Source organism: Vigna unguiculata, chromosome 2 (genome assembly GCF_037176805.1).
Source record: "Vigna unguiculata cultivar grain cowpea cultivar isolate G323 ecotype 2 chromosome 2, ASM3717680v1, whole genome shotgun sequence".
Classification (NCBI taxonomy): Eukaryota; Viridiplantae; Streptophyta; class Magnoliopsida; order Fabales; family Fabaceae; genus Vigna; species Vigna unguiculata.
In genome coordinates, this window is record NC_140793.1 from 28,157,512 (window position 1) to 28,178,275 (window position 20,764).

General features: G+C 33.9%; 3 protein-coding genes and 1 pseudogene across 3 annotated transcripts; 1 reads left to right on the plus strand and 3 right to left on the minus strand.

Moving 5' to 3' along the window:
- Positions 1 to 976: 976 nt before the first annotated feature.
- Positions 977 to 2,733, minus strand: LOC114174586 (uncharacterized). Its single transcript, XM_028059419.2, has one exon. The coding sequence runs from the start codon at positions 2,534 to 2,536 to the stop codon at positions 1,202 to 1,204; it is 1,335 nt and encodes a 444-aa protein (XP_027915220.1). The 5' UTR covers positions 2,537 to 2,733; the 3' UTR covers positions 977 to 1,201.
- Positions 2,734 to 4,387: 1,654 nt separating this feature from the next.
- Positions 4,388 to 5,247, minus strand: LOC114174587 (uncharacterized). The gene has a single exon (XM_028059420.2). It carries the CDS (start codon positions 5,216 to 5,218, stop codon positions 4,469 to 4,471), a length of 750 nt encoding a protein of 249 aa, XP_027915221.2. The 5' UTR covers positions 5,219 to 5,247; the 3' UTR covers positions 4,388 to 4,468.
- Positions 5,248 to 12,469: 7,222 nt separating this feature from the next.
- On the plus strand, positions 12,470 to 13,410 carry LOC114171972 (uncharacterized). The gene is made up of 3 exons (XM_028056729.2): positions 12,470 to 12,612; positions 12,829 to 12,981; positions 13,098 to 13,410. The coding sequence occupies exons 1-3, from the start codon at positions 12,566 to 12,568 to the stop codon at positions 13,300 to 13,302; spliced, it is 405 nt and encodes a 134-aa protein (XP_027912530.1). The 5' UTR covers positions 12,470 to 12,565; the 3' UTR covers positions 13,303 to 13,410.
- A 117-nt stretch (positions 13,411 to 13,527) lies between these two features.
- LOC114174588 (putative gamma-glutamylcyclotransferase At3g02910 pseudogene) lies at positions 13,528 to 14,046 on the minus strand (annotated as a pseudogene).
- Between the last annotated feature and the right edge of the window lie 6,718 nt (positions 14,047 to 20,764).

A 20,764-nucleotide genomic window follows, 5' to 3' on the forward strand; every position in this document is an offset into this window, starting at 1 on the left:
ATAAAATATCCAAAGAAATTTTGATTCAAGAATTTAACATCATCGAAGACAAAACGCACAACATTCAATATTAAACCACTCTCTACTTTAAGTTATTCAAAATATTAGAATTAAACAATGTAACAAGTAAAAAGAAAATGTAAATATAAACTCTAGAGTTTTACATCAAACTAAAATACAATTAGGGCAACAATGACCTTAACTTCTTGTAAAACTTCTTGACAAAGAAGTTTATAATTCTTACAAATAAAAAATACAAAAATAATATGTATAAATTACCGGTCAAAGGTGTTCAAGAATAAATGTATTGAAATGGAAAATGGTTTTTGACAAACATTTTGTTGATATAATTTAAAAAATTATTAAATAGAGTAGTTTTTTATGAAAATTATAAAAATAAAATAATAAAATTTCATGATTTTTTTTAAAAAATAATTGTTTGTGTAACAAATTTTTTTCAAAATATCATTTTCCTGATCCTATTGAAATAACATGAGCGGAGTATATCCCATATCAGTTTGTGTACTCAAATCATGTGTACTCAAAGTCATATGATTACACTAATAAGGAAAGACAGTGTACGATGGAAAACAAGTGCTTACACTAGTAAGAACTTTCTTGCTCACTACTACTCAAACTTATAATGGAAAATATCAAAGTAAATGATCAGTATAATCTTTTCTATATATTTGAATGTAGTTGGTATAATTTTCTTAATTAGTTAAAATGTTTGTGATGAATTGTTTATCTCTACTTTTGCTGAATCATTTCTATATAACAAATAAATAACCATTCATTATATTATCTGTTCCTGGTATAGTGTGATTTGGTAGGAGTAGATCCGGTGGAGTACTGTTTAGAGATTAGACCAACTAATCTTTTTTCTAGTAGGGAAATGTTATTTTAACTCCCAAATTTTGTTTGTTTGTAATTAATTGAACGTGTTTGTTTGCACCAAGATAGAGACAGAAAGAGATTCTCAAACTCAACATATTTCTTCCATATATATATAGTTATGAATAATAGAAAAACAAGTACAAGAAGAGAATAGTTTTACCATAATGCAATTAATAATTATAGAAATATTTGCGTACATAAAAATCTTGAGTTTATAAAAGGTGCTTGTTAAGTTATTATTATCATCATGCTTATTCTTTCGTAGGCTTCACTTCGATATCTATTGTGCTTTGTAGACAAATTCTCAGGGAACATAGCCACCATGGCCCCCGCCACTTCCACTACCTCCTCCATAAGCACCACCATGTGCTCCACCTGCCCCATACCCAGCTCCTCCACCGGCTCCGCCACCATATCCACCTCCATGGGCTCCTCCATCACCATAACCTCCTCCACTCCCACCCCCACTTCCACCGCCTCCTCCATACCCAATGCCATGTTCCCCACCGGCACCATACCCTCCACCAGCTCCACCTCCTTCACCACCTCCATAGCCAGCAGCACCATGATCTCCACCAGCACCATAGCCTCCTCCACCTCCTTGACCTCCTCCATAACCTCCACCATGCTCTCCACCATACCCTCCGCCTGCTCCACCTCCTTGACCACCACCATATCCCCCACCATGCTCTCCACCAGTACCGTACCCTCCACCAGCTCCACCTCCTTGACCACCCCCTGATCCACCACCATGCTCTCCACCTGCACCATATCCTCCACCAGCTCCTCCTCCTTCTCCACCACCATATCCACCTCCATGTTCTCCACCCGCACCATACCCTCCACCAGCTCCACCTCCCTGACCACCCCCTGATCCACCACCATGCTCTCCACCCGCACCATATCCTCCACCAGCTCCACCTCCTTGCCCACCACCATATCCACCTCCATGCTCTCCACCACCACCATACCCTCCACCTGCTCCACCTCCACTTCCTTGACCACTACCAGCATAACCACCACCATGTACTCCACCTTCACCATACCCTCCACCTGCTCCCCCTCCACCTCCTTGACCACCCCCGTAACCGCCCCCTTGCTGTCCTCCTGCACCACCGCCACCACCAGCTCCTCCACCCGTACCATACCCACCACCCTGTGCTCCTCCTGCACCATATCCACCTCCACCACCAGCACCACTTCCGCCACCTCCTCCATACCCAATGCCGTGTTCCCCACCGGCTCCATATCCCCCTCCTGCTCCACCTCCTTGACCTCCACCATAACCACCACCATGCTCTCCCCCACCACCATAAGCCACACCGCCACCACCACCACTTCCACCACCACCACCACCATATCCACCATCATATCCTACTCCCCCACCCTGTCCTCCGCCACTACCACCTCCATACCCAACAACTCCATGCTCCCCACCATATCCACCGCCACCACCCGAGCCGCCACCAGCACCACCTCCATAACTTCCAGCAGTAGCAGCACCACCATAACCAGCACCAATGCCGTGGCCTACACCATATCCACCATCAAAGGTGAGAAGGGCCCTTCTAGCAGAACATGCACCTAGAGCCAATAGTACTAAGAAAACAACACTGGGAAATCTGTGAATAGTAGCCATGGGATTGAAGTGAAGATGAAATCCCAGAAGGTAGGTTGGGTTTGAAGTGACGAAGATCGGAGGTATTTATAGGAATTGGGAAGGCGCGTTGAGAGCAAAGAGTGGTTGAAGCACATGGATATGAAAGTTGGATGTCCCCACAGTGTGGTCCATTAAGGCAACATACAAAGATACACTGAAAGCACTCATATATGAAGCTACCCTCACACCATTCTCATTGTGTGCTTCTGCTGTCTTCCACATCCAACGGAATATGCAGTATCCATAGCTACTCCAACAAACCTACGCTTTTTTCTTTTCTTTTTTCAACTTCACCCTTTTCTATATGCCTACCAAGCTATTTTACTGCCTACCTTATCCCCCTTTTCTAGCTCCCACCGCCACTCACCACTATTTTACATTCATTTTACTTTCCTTTCCCGATCAAATTCATTTCTTTTATTGCCACCACATTCACACAAAGAACAGTGTGAGCATCTAATAATGAGTTAGATAGATGAGAGGCATTTGATAGTGTTTGCAAATTCTTAAACTCAAATTTTCACTTCTTACCATGCTTATCAATATACCTCATGGATTTTAGGAGAACTACATACATAGGAGGGATATTCAATAGAGTACCACCATAACATGTAATTTGGTGATTTCAACATAACATGTAAATTCAAAATAATTAAATATATATATCGCAAACAATTATAAATAGGTGATATAATATAGGATTATTAATAATTTTCAGCTTATATCAGATTTCCGTCAGAAGGGATAATATCGCTCTAAATTATATGATTTGGAGAAAACCATGTTTATAGCTATGTATTTCCCAATCTAATAATTGTTGCACCATTAAGAGAAAATATATCTCCTTACCTCTTTCTGATAGCCATGACCCAACTTCCTAATAATCATTTTTCTATAAAAAATGTCACTTTAAAAATAATTTTATTTCTCATCACTCACTTGTAATTAAGGACAAACTTTATACTGTGACATACTATTATTTTGTCTTGTCACTTTTTTTTTATAGTATTATTTTTCTCTTATTGTCTTTTCATTACATTAATAATCTCGTTTTACAATTTTTTTACTGTAAAAAATATTGTATGTCATAAACATACGTGAATAGTTAAGGATCATATAAACATTTTCTTCCCAGCATTATATTTATGCGAACTGGTTGAAGATTTATATTAAAACTCCCCAAACAATGATTGTATCCAAAAAAGAGTAATATTAATTTTCTATCACAGTTTCGCTTATACAAATAAATGAACATTATTCATATTTAAGATCAATATTGAACTCCAATACCGAACTATATATAACTGCAACATTACAATGACTTCATATACCTATTATCATATAATCTATATTTTTATAATAAGTATTTGATTAAAATGATAGTGTAAAAGGTTTTTTGACAGCCGATCTCTGCAAATTCTCAATCACATGGAAGATTTATCTCGTCTTAATTTAGAATACACTAAATATGTTATATACTAACAGTAGAATAGTCTCTCTCTCTCTCTCTCTTTTTTTTTTTTTTTTAATTTTCATGCTACGATAAATATATTTTGCAACTTCATTTTCGTAGTGAAATATATTCCTGTACAGTTCTTTTTCTTTATTTCATTTTATCTTTTTTTTTTTCATTTCGTACTTTTTCTTCTATGTTACGTTTTAAATAATACACAATAGTAATTTATTAATCGATACAAGTTCCTATTTATTTTGTATAGCAAAGTCTTCAAGTTGGCATGTTTTCCATCATGGCTTCTTTAACCTAGTTTCTCGACAGAGAGAAACACATAACAGAAGTTCATGGAATATAGGACAATGTAGTCTTCCATGTATATGATTAATAAAGACTTCACCATTCAAATATCGTAAAGAGCATGTATACATCAATATCAGTGTAAATCTTGCAGAGCTTCAACCCATTCGACTTATATATGTGAAACCACCACCTCCATATCCACCCCCACGTGCACCTCCACCACCATAGCCTCCACCGCCACCACCACCAGAGCCACCCCCACCCCCACCAGCTGCTCCACCACCATATCCTCCACCAGCTCCTTGTCCAGCTCCCTCACCACCACCATATCCTCCTCCACTTGCTCCGCCAGCACCTCCTCCACCACCCCCGCCACTTCCACCACCTCCTCCTCCACCATTCGCTCCACCGTAGCCACCACCAGCCCCACTCCCTTCCCCGCCTCCATAACCACCACCAGCACCCCCTGCACCACCTCCTCCTCCTCCTCCACTTCCACCTCCACCTCCACCACCATAACCACCCCCATTTGCTCCACCTCCACCATATCCTTCACCACCACCCTTACCAGCCCCTCCTCCATATCCACCTCCATCAGCACCACCGCCACCACCGCCTCCGTTTCCTCCACCACCACCGTGTCCACCACCTGCAGCCCCATATCCAGCACCGGCACCTTCACCTCCTCCAGCTCCTTCTCCGTGGCCACCAGCACCGTGCTCTACCCCAGCACTTCCTCCTCCGCCGCCGCCGCCACTTCCTCCACCACCGCCATATCCACCAACAACAGTGCCAACATGCAAGTTCACACGGTCCTCTAGAGTGAGGAGTGTTCTAGCAGCAGAGCAAATGCCTAAACAAACAAACACAAATAGAATGTTACCGATTACTTTAGAAGTTGCCATTGCAAAGTGTGATTTTGGAATGCAAAGTGCTTGTGTATATATAGTAATGGGCCTGACCCATTACACAAATAGAGGGGCCTAAAGTGTGTTTTAATTTCTCGAAGTGTGGCCCACTGCACATGAAGAAGTTGGTTGGGTCAAGTACAGAAAATCGCACTATAAGACCCACTGGTGTGCTTTTGCTGTCAACCACCACAACCATTTCATTGATCTCGTTCTCATTTCTCACTGAGCTACCTACGCAAGACCGTGTTCTAAACCTATTCTCCTCTCTGATAAAACCTATATCCGTTTTCTCTTGAGAATGTCGGAATCATTCATCTTGGATGTTCACACTTAAGACCATTAATGACCACTGAAACTAATTTTCTTTTTCTTTCAAATTTCCAGCAGCAGTTCAGCAACTTGTTCATGATGTGGATTTATCATGATACATCACTTGGCTTATGAAAATGTATTTTCTTTTAGATAATGGAATCCATTTTCAGTTGAATCTGGAAAGGATTGAAGACATTGTGATTATTAGTTGTACCAAATTTATAGTGTTTTGGAGGTACACATATATACTATATCATAGTATTAATGTGCTGTACATTGGAACATAAGGTTTTAATTGAACCGGTAGAATGAGATGACATTAGAATTCAATATAAATTACGGAGTGCAAAGATTTGGTGTTTTCTTAAGTAGTAAGGAGCATTATTGTTAACTATGGAAATGTATTCAAATTACTGCTACGAAGAAGAAGACAGAGAGCAGTATGTAAAAGAAAACAATTTTTGTTTGCATAAGAAGAGGCTTTTCTGCATGTGGGCATGTGTGAAGTGGAAGCATGAAAATGTTTAGCTAACTCCAGCTATATATCACTAAGATTGAAAATGGGGGAAGGAAGCTGTGGAGTAGCAGTAGATGAAATTGAAAGTATGGTATAGTGGATGATCACATGAAAATTGGAAGATTGCGGGATCCACCCATCATCTTCTGCTTCTGTAGTGGATTGTCCTTTTCCCTTTCACTCTTATCTTCCAGCAGAAATGTTTGACTCTAGCAGCAATGTATGTTGCCCACTACTTCATCACAGAAGAGTTACCAAGTAAAATAAACAGAAGAACAAGCTACCATGTAAAATAAATAACAACAACAACACTACCATAACTAAGCACTTGGAGTCTCCAGGATAGTGCGTTGTATTTTCGTTATCTGATATAGCCTTCTTCGATCATGTTTAATATATTAATTCAAACTAAATTATGAATCTATTTAAAGTTTGGAAGTAGCTTATATATTCACTGGAACATGGAGTTTTGTTTGATACGCATTGCTAACCTCCTCTTTATTTTAGGTAACCTTACCATGTTTAAAGATTTTTGAGTTTATGCATTCTTAAAATTTCCAGCTTTCAACCAATTTGAAGTCCTAGTGTGAATATTTGGCTTAATATGATGTTCTAAGAGGTTTTTAGAGGATTGACATGGTTAAACGATTAAGTAATTGTATTAGGACCTTATAGCCTTTGTATATATAGAACCTCACAGCCTTTGTATTAGGTTAATCCCGAGTTGTAATGTTTGAGTTGCCTTCATGAACGAGAAGTTTGTTGAGTGAGAGAAAACTGTGTGTTGTAATATCTAGTTTGGTGAACTTTCTATGTGGATGCAGATGGAAATTCGTTAACACTTCATTCAAATTACGTTAATTCTTGCGTGAATACTTGTTTTTTGTTTCCTCTCGATTACCTCATGCTCTTTTCAGCACTTAGGTGTGCTGTGCTTATGAGTTTGTATGATAGTAAGTTCAGATTGTATGTGTTTCCAGCTGAGTTTTGGTTGGGTTGGATAGGAGTCGATTCTCACCGATCCAATATAATTCGAATTTAATATTTTAAATTTGTATCCAACCATTTAATTCATTGAGTTTCACGAACTCGGTTGTTTAGGTGGTTGATTCATTCGGTCAAGTTTTTTAATTACAAATTTATATTAAATTAATTTTTTTAATAAAAATATTATTATTGAATCTTTAAAAAAAAATAAAAATAACATGTATAATTCTAATAATAATTACTACAAAAATAACCTTATTAACTATTAAATTTTGCGTTCAAAATTTGTTAGTCACTATAACAAACAATTTATATATCAATTTATAAAATAAAAAGTTATTAATTACTAAAATAATCATTATTATGAATAAAAAATAAATTTCGTTCTTAAATTAATCACTAATTAATTACAGACTAATTTAGAAATGAATTTCTTTGGTAAAAAATACTTTGATAATTAATGATTAATAACCAATTTTCTTTGGTAACTAAATTTTAGAAATCAAGTCCGAAATCAATTATAATTTTTTATTCATAGTCAAGTAACCAATATTTTTTTTAAATTGGTATCTAAATTGATTATTATAGTCACTAACAACTTTTGATCAATAAAATTAGTTGTTAATGTGACATTTTTTTTGTAAATACTAATAAAATTAAATGAAAGTATGAATTTCTTTGAATGGGAAAAACATTGTAATTGTGAATATACAAAAACCTTCTGTTATGCGTTTAAACTCCTCCATAACCTATAAATATAAATAGCTTCCTTGCTTAAGAGCCACCATATAAACTTAGCTTCTATAGCAGATATACAACTTTAACCAGCCTGTCATCCAATATAAATTTTATTTTATTAATATTAACAATAAAATCTGAAATGAAGTAATCCTTGACAACAAATTATCTATTAGGGTCTCCTATTATTTTTTTGATTTCTTATTCCCTACTTAATATTTGGTCTTTGGTCTTGTACATATCATATTATACATATAACACTTTTCTTATATAAATATTTGAGAAATTTCAATTCTTCCTACTTCATTATTAAGAGGCATGCCCGATGATAAGTTATCTTGAAATATAAAGATACAAACTGACTAACACTTTTTCGTATTGTATACCATAAGATGTTCCGTAATTAATTCTTTTTTAAATTCAAATCTTTCTAATTTTTTTATGTCAATAAATGGTATAAATTTTGTCAATAAATTTGTGTAAATTTTGTATATAATAATAATCAAGTTAAAAAGATGTGTGTGGATTGAGGGTCGACTTTGATAGAAGAAAAAAAGTAAAGCACTGTCAAAGTTGGAAGGTAAATTAATACGCGAAAAAAAAAATAGAGATAAAGTGGTGAGTTAGTGTAACTTTGATGACAAAAACGTATAATGGAATTTGTATTCCTTCTTCAACAATATGTAAATTACCATTTTAATTGATAAGTTTAAAATTAAACACTCAGACTTAATTACTGTTTTAAGAGACTAAATTTTAAATTAGTAATTTGATTGAAATACAGATTTATAAAAAATTTTCAATTGTGTTTTGTGGATGTAAACATGCGGTTGGTTACTAGGGGCTTCTCTCGGCACCTCTAATAGATTCTTCTCTACTTCCAAAACATATGTTAATTCTCATATTGCCCATAGTAAATACTAAAAATAATTTTTCTTTTTCCTATTTAATGCAGCAGCCTCACCTATTTAATGCACCAGCACGCCCAATTTGATCTAATTGTGTGCGTTGCTAGTGTGAGATCCGTAAATCCCCTTTATATGCACATCTGGTCCAGCTTTTTTCTTCTCTCCAGGTCCTGCCAAGCACGCGATTTTGTTTTCTTCTCCACATCCGCAACATAGCAATACTTCTTCTCCACATCAGTTATATTTATCTGTTCGCAACACTTACTTAGATTTACTTAGATGTAATTTTACTTTACACTGCTGGCTTACATGCAGATTCACGTTAGAAAATAGGAACAAAAATTTTATTTTTATGGTTTTTTTTTTCCTGAAATGACATCCATAAACTCATTTTTTATAACTTTTTTTATTACGGATATCAATATTCGGTATAGTTTTTTTATGTTATGGATGTCAACATACGAAAATCATATTTTTACAATTTTTTTTTGTGTTGCGGATGTTGACATCCGGTATGTGAGTTGCAAACATTCAATGATTTTTTTTTTCTTTATTTTATGTTGGATTAATTATGTTTTTGGTCCTTAAACTATTAAGCGATTTTGGTTTTGGTCTCTCTTTTAAAGTTTGGTCTGTTTAGGTCCTCATCCTTTTAAAATTTATGGAATTAGTCTAAAAAATTGACGCGTTAGCATTTGTTTAGAGGTGACAAACAGAATATTATGTCAGCTGCTCATTTATGACACGTAACATTATTTAATTTAAAAAATTAAATTAAATTTCCTCTTCATCATCTTTCTTCTTTGTTGGTGAACTTCTTCATTCTCTAACTTCATGATCTTCTTCTTTATTAACGAACATCTTCATTACAAACAGAGAGCCAAAACAACAATCAAAACCCCTTTTCCATTTCCACCTTTAACATCTATTCTCCATTATCAACCTCACAACATTTTCGATCCAACCATTCAATTACATTCGACTCAACTTTAACTTCTTCTTCCAGGTATAAAAATCCATAAAATCACAGATTATGGGATTTCAAACATCAAATTCACAGAAAACATAAAATCACTTTAATTACTTCGTTGTTAACTTTTTCAACTGTTTTGAAGGGTTGATGAAAAATGACACGGGGAAAAGGATAAAAAACTCGGTATTTCCATTATTTTCCACTCAACTTTAACTTCATTTTCCAACTATAAAAAATTCCAACCTAAAAATTATTTGGAACAAAAAATTACAGAGAACCCATGGAAATTAATAGACAATTACAGAGAATCCAAAGAATTAGAGAACTTCATTTTCCACTCTGCTTAATTTTCAATTTTCTTCACTCGTAGACACAATCAGAGAACCTGTTACCACTTGTTTTCTTTTGCAAGTCTGATTTAAAAAAAAAAAAAATCTTCCAACAGTCACTATTAACACACTCAACACTCACAAAACCCAACCAAAATCCCTAATTGCATGTGTTGGTGAAGAAAGGGAAAAGCGACAATGCAGGTGACGTTTATGGCCGATGTCACACTCCAGCAACCTCTCTTAATCGCGTTGATGTTAGAAAATGTTGTGGTTGGGTGGTGCTTGGTGCAGGGTAAAAAAGGATGGGAAACATCTTGCAATTCACGTTAAAGGAAGAAAATATGGTCGCCAATGACAACCTCGATAAACGACGCAACAGTGAACAACATAGCTTCGTTGGCCTCTCATGGTGAATCTAGATCTGAAACACACCAACAGGAAGAAGCGAACGTCGTCAATCCTAGTTGCAGCAAAAAAGCAAATGACACCATTTCGAGCTTATCGAAAACGGGAGCATCTATGGTGGGAGGAAGAAGAATGCTCTTGTATTCAAAATGAAGAAGGAGGAGGTGGGGACACTTGGGTTTAGTCTGGATGGAGTTTGTGGGAGATGAGTAGAAAAAAACAAAAACAAAGAAGGAGAAGCGTACAAATCAAAATAAATAAATAAAAACACTAATATATGTAATTTAAACATTGACACATGTCTAAAAGTGAATGGATGACGTGGTACTCCATTTGCCACGTTTAAAAAAAGCTAACGGCGTCAACTTTTGAGGTCTAATTCCATAAATTTTAAATGGACGAAGACCTAAATAGAGTAAACTTTAAAAGAGGGACCAAAATCAAAATCGCTTAATAATTTAGAGACAAAAAACATAGTTAACCCTTTTATGTTTTGTGGATGTCGACATCCGGTATACTGGTTTATAATGTAGAAGCTCACATTTGGTAAGACTTTTGTTTTAAAATTTTTTGTTTGTTACAAAGATTGATATCCGGTATAGTGGTTTGTATTACAAACGTCGACATCCGATAATTTTTTATGTCCTATACTTATGAATTTGGACATCCAATATCTTTTTATTGTTCTTTTTTTATTTTTCTGTTGTTCTTTTTTGGTTTTTGTTGTTTTTTGTTGTTTTTTGTTATTTTATTTTTCTCTGTTGCTCATGTGGACATCTCATCTAGTTTATTATATTGGTTGACATCAAATTTATTCAAATTTGTTTTTTAATTTATAGTCATGTGTTCAAGCTCACCAGAGGCACAACAATGATGCAGAAAAAAAAAACACTGTTAGAAATGTTGGTGAACAGAGGTTGGAGTGTTTTTTCAAAGTGAGCAGAGATTTGAGTGTTTTTTTCGAAACAAAAAAGCTTTGGAGATGCAGGATTTCACTTAAAAATTATCTGAGGACATAACTATTTTAATTACCTCACCTACTTTAATTGGTAAGGACATAAATATAATCAATGCAGGGACTTAGAAATAGAGAAGAATCTATTGGAGATGTAGGGAGAAGTCCCGAATATATATTAAGTATCATGGAACTTGGATGCGCATTGTACATTCTAGGCCTAAGTGTCCTTTGAAGCCCAAGTATGAACATTGGATCTTCAAGGCCCATTTTGTGTGTGCGACCCCAACCTGAAAAGAGATTTATAAAAATGCATTCAGTGATGTTTTCACGTGTGTCCCTTGTTTTGTTTTTGTTTACTGAAAAGGTAGCTCAAAAGGATTCATAGTCGTGACACTTTTTAATAAAATTTATATAATGCATTCAATCATGCAAAATATATTAAAAGAGTATATTGCTCGTATTCTTTTTCTTCTTTTCCCTAATAACAGATAGGGTCTGGGCCACACAGAATTGGACGCTACTGGGATATTTTAAAACATCAAAACATTAATTATTTTTGTTAAAAAATTATCTTTTTTCTCAATTATATCTAACAGAATTTTCAATTAATTTATAAATTTACCACGAGAGTGAAAAAAAAACAGTAATATGTATTTATTGCAGAATACAAATGGAAATATTAAAATAAAAACTTTATATCTATTTATTAACAGTGAAAAAAGAAATGTGGAGACAAATATTAAAAGGTATTGAAAAACCTGATGTATTGTTAATTTGTTAGTTTGGTCGTTTCCTGATCATAGCTTGCTGATAAGGTTCAAATAACTGGAAGGTGCGTTGTAATCGTAACTGATGCAAACCGCAATAAGTGAAGATAGCATTGTTTTCCATCATAATATATATATATATATATATATATATATATATATATATATATATATATAAATTCAATTTAATTAATTTAATTTTTATACTTTTACTAAAAAATAAAAATACCTTTATAATTAAATCGCTAATTTTGAGAGTCTGTAAGCGTATACAATAAGTAATAACATGTTAAGTGAATCTAATTAATTTTTTGTTCACTGTGAATTAATTATTTGAACTTTTTAATTATTTTCTAATGTGCCAAATCTCCATTCATTCGTCATACATAGGATAGTACTCCATCCGAGTAACAAAAGCCAAATTCTTATCATCACTAAGACACGATGGAGAGCCAGAGCTCCACCCATGAGAAGAAGTCTCTCCATCTCAGGTTTCTCACTACTCTAATTGCAGTTTTGTTCCCTCTTATAATTCACCTTTTTCACCCCTCTATGGTTTTAATTAAATTCAGTAACTTGTGTCACCAATACTGTTGCTCTGTTTTCAACCATCCTTTAAATATATCACTGATGCTGCGAGTTTATACATACCTGAAATCTGAATAAAATCGTTTAGTGTGTTGTTGCGCTTACAACTCTTTCTGCAGGGAAATCCCAGCCCCGGATAAAACCTTGGGCATGAGCAAGGGCAGTGCTTTCTGCAAGATGGGTGAGGGTTGGACATGCATCATAACCAAGACTGAGGGACCTGATGCAGGCAAAGCTTTCGTTAAATGTGGTGAAAACTGCTCATGTACCATGTACGCTAAACACACCTCTTTTCTATATAAATTGATGGCAAAAAATTATACATATATTTTTTATTTTCTTTTTGTATAAATATTTAGTATTTGATTTGATCCAATGTGTGGTGCAGTGAGGGCGAGGCAGTGTCCCAAGAATTAATTCTGGCTGCTGATGCTGTGAGTAGCAGTGACAGTGGCAGCGGCAGCGGAGCCTTCTGCAAGTGCGGTGAAGGGTGGAGTTGTGTTATTTTCAGAACTGAAGGCCCTGATGCAGGCTCTGGCAAAGGCTTTGCTGAATGCGCTGGACACTGTTCTTGTACTGTTAATGATAAATAGGCCAAAGATAAATGATTCTGGAGAGAGAAGATGTGATGAAGTGGATGTATGATATAAATAATTCCATCAATCTCTTCTTCAAGAAATGGACAAACAAGTTGTACAGAATTTATATATGCAACACATGGTTCCTACAATGAGAAATAACACCAATCACTAAAAAAAACAAGATTGGGCGCGCAATGGTCCCAGATTATTTGATGACCCAACAAACAAACACAGAAACTAAGGAACAAGGTCAAGAATAGTGTTTCTGCCACCCGGTCTGTTCTCCTTCCTTACGTACTCCTTTGCTTCTTTCTCCCCATACTCCTTCAACCCCACCTCCCCCTTCGTCTTCCACAGCACCTCCGCGAACCTCCTGTGTCCCCAATACGCCTCCGCCTCCACCCTTCCCCCACCCTCCTCCTCCGCCGCCGCCGCCACCGTCACCGATAAGCGCTCGTAGCACCCGACACTCACACCTTCGAACTCGTCCAGCTTAGCCACCGCGCTCTCCGACACAGCATAAACCTCGCCCTTCACCCGGTGCCCCGACCCGGGGAGGTTGATCAGGTAAGGGATGCCGTGAGGTCCACACACCAGCGGGTAATAATCCTCAGTCAAGTACACTCCAACCAAAACGGCGTCGTCCTGCCTCATCAGCTCCTCCATCAGATAGTGGTTGGGGAATCCTCGCTTCAACGTGCCATACGCGAATATCAAGTGGGTTTTCAGTTTCGCCTTTTCGATCTCTCTCTCCATCACTACTACACATTCGCTTCCTCCTCTCTTCATCTGTTTCTTATTCTTTAATCTTTTAACTCTATTTTAGGCCCATTTCTGTTTTCTGTGGGCCTGGGCCGCAACGGATTTTGGCCCATATAAATGACAATTTTGTAAGTAAAAACGAAAAGAGGAAATAAAAAGAAAGAAATGGGAAGAGAAAGAGATCCTAATTTGACAAGGGAACCCCACCGCGATGAAATATTGGCAAAACTAGAATAAAAATGAGAAAAGTGCAACGAACTTGGGTGGATTAAACATAGCATGTGGTGGGTGGCATGCAGAGGTAGGTAAAGAGGTGTGCATTAATGGAGAATAGATAATGATTTTTCATGGATGAAGTTTCTGTGCCGAAAAATGAACAGTAATGTCATTTCATATATATTATGGTAGCACAACAAACATTGTAGGTTTGTTTGGAGAAGCAATGTGGTGTTCGAAAGTTGTGTTGTGTGTGGTGATCTAGGTTAGCACGCGTACACAAAAGGTTGAGAGAAAAGGATTGGCATGTGGATAACTCGGCTACTCTTCTTTCTCTGTCTCCTTCGATTCACTGCTTCTTGTCTGATTTGATGGCATCGCAGAGGAATTATTGAGTCCAAGAGCTCTGTCATGTTACCGTTAATGGCAGGACATTTTTGGTGGTTTTCTTCTTGGTACAAAAAAGTTAATAACAGCAACTGATTTTGGAAGCAACATACCAAACTCAACAATAATGCAGATATGCGAGTGCCACAATAATTTTAGTATTTGCTACCAAGATTTTTTGATAGAATCTAGGATTTACATGATCTTTTAGATATATTCAAGTATAATCATCAATTTGGTATTCCAATTTTTTTTTAAGTTCAATTGGTCTCCATATAAACATATATATATATATATATATATATATATATATATATATATATATATAAAAGTTATAATTAAATTTAGTTACTAATCTGGTCTCAAAGGACGAAATTGGATTATTTTAAAAAATTGGGGTATTAAATTGAACCAAAAAATTAAATAGAGGACTAAATTGAAAATAACTATTACCATTGTCACGTGTCATGATTGTAAGCTGCCACCACGTGACACGATGGTAAACTGACACATGGTAGTTTTTTTTTTTAAATTAAAAATTTCATGGCTTGACACGTGTCCTGCATGGACACGGTGTTAACTCAAACTCAACGGAGAAGACCAAATTGAATCTTTTTAGATAATTGGGATACTAAATTGAACAAACCAAAAGTACGAGGACCAAATTGAACTTAATCAAAAAATTGTGGTATCAAATTAGTAATTATACCTAATATTTATTAAAGTAGTTTTCTATAATTATAAAATTTATAAAAGTTTTGTTCATAATAATAGAATGTGTACTAGAATGACCAATCTAATAAATTTTTGGTAATAATTACATATAACTAATAATAAATTATATTTATCACATAAAGATATAAAAAAAATTATTGGGTAGAGTAGTTGCTCAAACAAAAAGAAAGAAGTTACTCTTAGATTCTATTTTTCCTTGAGTGAAATTATTCAAGCGAAACTGAAAAGTTGTTCTCACCTTATTTTTGTTTGAGTGAAAAAAAAAAAGAAAAACTTAATTTTTTAATTGATTCAATATAAATGTGAAAGATAAATTTTAAATATAATATTGAATTTAGTATTTAATTGAGATGCATGGTTGTTTAAATGAAATATGTATTATGAGAAAGGTCGTTGATAAGAGTAAGAAATGCATGTATTTTGTAGTCATAAATTTGGAATGATTTCTTCACCTTTGACCACCTTCATCTACATTCCTCCACCTCCCTTCACATCCTTCTACCTTTTTCCCTCTTCTTTCTTCTCCATGATCCATCACTTCACATCCTTCTACCTTTTTCCCTCTTCTTTCTTCTCCATGATCCATATTTCAGCATCCTTTTTCTCCTTCTTCCTCTCTTTCCATCATCAGTTTTTCCTTTCTTCCTCTCTTCTTCGCCATCCACCTTCCACCACCATTTTTCCCTTTTTTTATTTCTTCTTCACCATTCTTTTATTTCTTTTCTCCCACCTAGAGTCAAATTAATTTAATAAAATAGAATAATATACGTGATTTAACAAAATCAAAACTACAAATCCATATCAAAATCCCTATTTTACATGGTTACACATAATATGTATATTTTAATATATCATTGACATAAAACATATTCATCTCTAATATATGCGTAGTGTATAATATTGGTATTTGAATATCTTCATTCACATTTCTATAACAATTACTATGTAAAATCTATATGATAATAAATGTTCATCATACACTCATCACATATACATTCTATAATACAAAAAAAATGATTTTTTATAATCATGCATAATATAAACATTAGAAATGCATATTTTAAATCAATATAATAAAAATACTATAGAAAATTTACCTTAATTAAATTATAGTAAAAGTAAATTATAAACTTCATCACTTAGAGATATCTTTTGCCATTTTATGAAAAGAAAGAAAAATTAACACTCTCATCACTGGTGAGGTGATCAATGCTTCCATTCAGTTTAGCAAAGAAAATAACAACAATATCAAACGACATGTATATAGTCATAATCAAAATCACCATCTTCATAAGCAAGATGTGTTTGCATGTGTTTTCATAGCTTAGTTGGTTAGAGTGTTTGTTCTGAATACAAATGTAAATGTTATAGTTGGCTTTCATAGCTCAGTTGGGTTTTCTGTGTTCTAGGTGATTTTTAATCGGTGGAAAGGGTCTTAGATCAGTAATTGATAAGGGAAAAATTGAATGGTCATGGCATATTCCCATTCTAGGGTTGAACATTTGGGGATTTTGAGTTTTGGATGAAATTTTATAAGTAAAGGTAATATAATTTAGGGTATTAATAATAGGACCCATAAGTGTATAATAAAAGTGTATTGGATGTATAACTGGAGAGACGGTTCGAAATGGGGAAGTAGAATTCTTGCAGATACGACAAAATTTTGGGTTTCCCAAGACTGATGGCTAGGTGCCATTACTATAACTAATTTTTTTGTCACTAAAATTAGTTATTTAAAAGTTTTATTGTAGTGAATTTGTTGACGTGATTACTTTTGTTTATTGATTACTTTTGTTTATTTTGATTTTAACTAAAAATTCTTTTATTGATTGAATACATGTATAAATAATATCTGATTTTTTTTTAATTTAGGTGTAGAGAATCATTGTTTGATATTATTGAAGAAAAGAAGATCTTGGTCATTCTAAATTAAATACTTAATAATATCTTGGTTTTAAGTTGTGATTTTTATTATTTATTAAAATATTTAATTAATATTTAGAATTGTAGAGGACAGAGTATGGATTGGAATGAAGATAACATAAAAGTTTTATATTTTTATAATTTTGAAGTTGAAGATGAATGTTTATTTTGAGAATATAATGTGATAGTTAAACTCACACTCATGGCATTGTCCACTCTAATTAAACTATTGAACAATTATAATTTTTTTTTTCATTTCTTGTTGAAAGGTATAGAAAAATTGGATTGAAAATTCATTCAATTTTGTCAAAGAAATTGGTGTTCCTATAAAGACCCATATTAATCATACAAAACAAACAATTCGATGAAAGATGAAAGTATTGAATTTGATATTATAAAATCCAATTTTCTGTGTTAAAGAGTTGAGTTAGCTTTGGTAAAAAGGTCCAGGGTAGTTCATCTTCTTTTTCAAGATCCTTCAGTTGGCCACATGCTTCCATTCTATCTCATCCATCCAAAACAGTCTACCCACCTTCTGCTAGGTCTGAAACAATTTAAGGAGCTGAAAACAGAACATATAAAAATAAAAATGAGACCATGATTGAGACCAACAAGAAACTAGAGCTTAGAAAAAAAAAGGAACATAAAGAATCTTGACAGTAAAATCTCTTCAAACATTTAATATTGATTACATTTTATACATCATGAAACAATTATCGCACTTTAAAATAAATTTTAATAATTTAAAACATATAAAGATATTATTTATTAATTAGTGTTAACTAATAAAGTTCTTATATGATATAATTTCGGAAGATATACCTAAATGTTAAAAAATATTTAAAAACTGTTGATTTTTAAATATTAAATGGAGTTATTTTCAAAAATAAATATCTTAGAAATTATAAGACTTAAAATTGATAAATTAATTGACATTTTCAATTATATATAAATATAAAAGGTACAACTTATTTAAGAAAAATACACTTTATAGAATAATATTAACCATTTGGTAAGTTAAAATGAATTATTAAATATAAAATTAATAAAAAGTTACTTAAGATTAACTCTATATCGAAGATTAAAGGACATGAACTAATTATTTAAAAAAGTTAAATAAAATTAATTCTGAAGAAAAAACACTTTTAGTTTGCCTTACGCGTAAAAAAAATCCTTGAGGCCGTCGTTGCAAAACTCATAAGCTGGGTTGGGAGCATCACGTGAGAGTCTTGTCATATTCTCCGCAACGAATAAAGACAGTTTGTATGATAGTTGTGGTGAAGAAAACATATATATCACGTTTTTTTACTGCAATATTTAATTCTAAGACCAGAACTAGACAAACACAAACACAAACTTAAACATTATCTGTCCCTTTGTGGATGAACTTGCCAAACAAAATTCAGAACTCAATCAGTCATAGAGGTAACTACGACATTTATTACGTTATTGTAACGATATATATATTGAATACGCTGAACCCAAGCATCTTTCATTCAAATCAAAATAAGCACCTAGGGTTTAAAAAGAAAAAAAAAATCCTTTATAATCGAACCGGTCTTAAAAAAAATATTTTTTTAATAACTAAATTTTAAATAATTTTTTATTTTTTATTTTTTTATATTTTAAAATTATTTAGAAAATGTCAACTCATAAAAAGTTATCAAATTTTAATTATTAAAATATCATTTTCTTTGCTAGAAATAGTTGAGCCAATATACTCTTAAACGGGTGCAATAACAAAAGGTTCATGTGAGTGAGTGTAGTTTCAAAAGAAGTGATTGTTTTGCAGAGTCTGGAATATGGAGGTAATAATGTAATCCAGAAAATAAGAACGTAAGGGGTATACATGCATTCTCCAATCCAGCGTGGACAGCTTCACGTGTTGGAGTAAGATAGGTAAGAAAGCACATGAGATGTTCTGGTTTAATGTGGCCCCAAATGACGGCGTGGGGACAAAAACTTGGATTTGGGGTAACATAAAATCATAACCTTATTTCTCACGCCTTCTACCTATGTTCCTGCATCTTCCCTTCACCTTTCCCTCCCCTTCTCTACCCCCATAACTAATCTATTCATTTAAATCAGTTTATATGTATATATAATATATGACGATCATGATCATAGTTTTTCTTTGTTACTTGGTCTCGTTGGAAGTTTTATGCCGATTAAAGATAAAACAATTTTATAGTATATAATTATGTGTAAATTTTATTTTACAAATCGATTTTGTAGAGTTAAATTAAATTTAAAGTCTATTTCTTAACATAATATCAGAGTCATAGTCTACTCTATCGAAATTTGTGTTTCTTAAACATATAATTTCATCCGCTATCAAATCGTTCATTAATGTCTACTATAATATTTTAGACTCACTTCATATATATGTCACCATCTAATAATGATGGTTGAAAGTTATGTGGAACACTTCCCATGTTGTGGTGTTTCATTCAGTGCCTATCTAATAATTTACGTAGGTAGATTTTGCTTAACCTATCATTGAAGATATTTCTAGCATATTATAGACACTTCTCTCGTCTAAACAAAAGATTAAGTTTGTATCGTACTGATACTTCTGGTTTTGGATTTTGAAAACACGCATAAGTGTTGGTACGACCAAACATTATGGTTACGATTTTGCTTTGTCCTAGATATTTTATGGTCTTCCTTGCGGGAGAAAAACTTGTGGGTGGGGGTGTTGGGTGAAGGTAACTTGGACAATTATCCCAAAGAGAGAAAAAAAAAATTGTAAACGAAATCATGAGTGCTTCGCATTCCAAAAGTATGATGAATACAATCTGGTCAGGGTATATGGGATCCACTACTTACCTTAAAAAGAAAACAAAATAATTGCCTCAGAACAAAACCAAGAAGATCTCCTCTTCATTCTCTTATCTTATTACTATCGCGAGAGAGAAATTATTGATGAAGTTTTTCTTTTTTTCATTTTTATGGGCATTAATTATTCCTCAACTTGAACAGCTGTATGCATACATTGTATGTCAACGCCCACCAGAACAACTTTATCTTAAAAATAGCTAAGAGCATAGACAGAAGAGGTATGTGTATGTGACCCGAATCATCTCTGTCTATTTGCTGTCTCTTAAATTAAAAAAATACCATCTTATAAAAACTAACAATTATTAATTCAGAAAGGGAAACTTATCCTCTCTTCAATAATTTCTTGTTTTTTAGTGAGAAAAGAAAAAAAGGAAACTGAAAAACAAGTTTAATGAGAGAAGTGATTTGAATCCATGTGTAAATAATGTGAGGAATTTCAGACTTGGACGTATGAATATAGAAACTGGCCGACACAAAGACTGAAAGTAATTGACTATGAAATAAGACATTTTTCTGCCTTTCCCTTAAAATCAAAGACATATACTAATAGTTTATTTTCCTTTTCCACGCCATGTGGTGTGTAATGTTCAAAACGAAAAATTCAATTCAA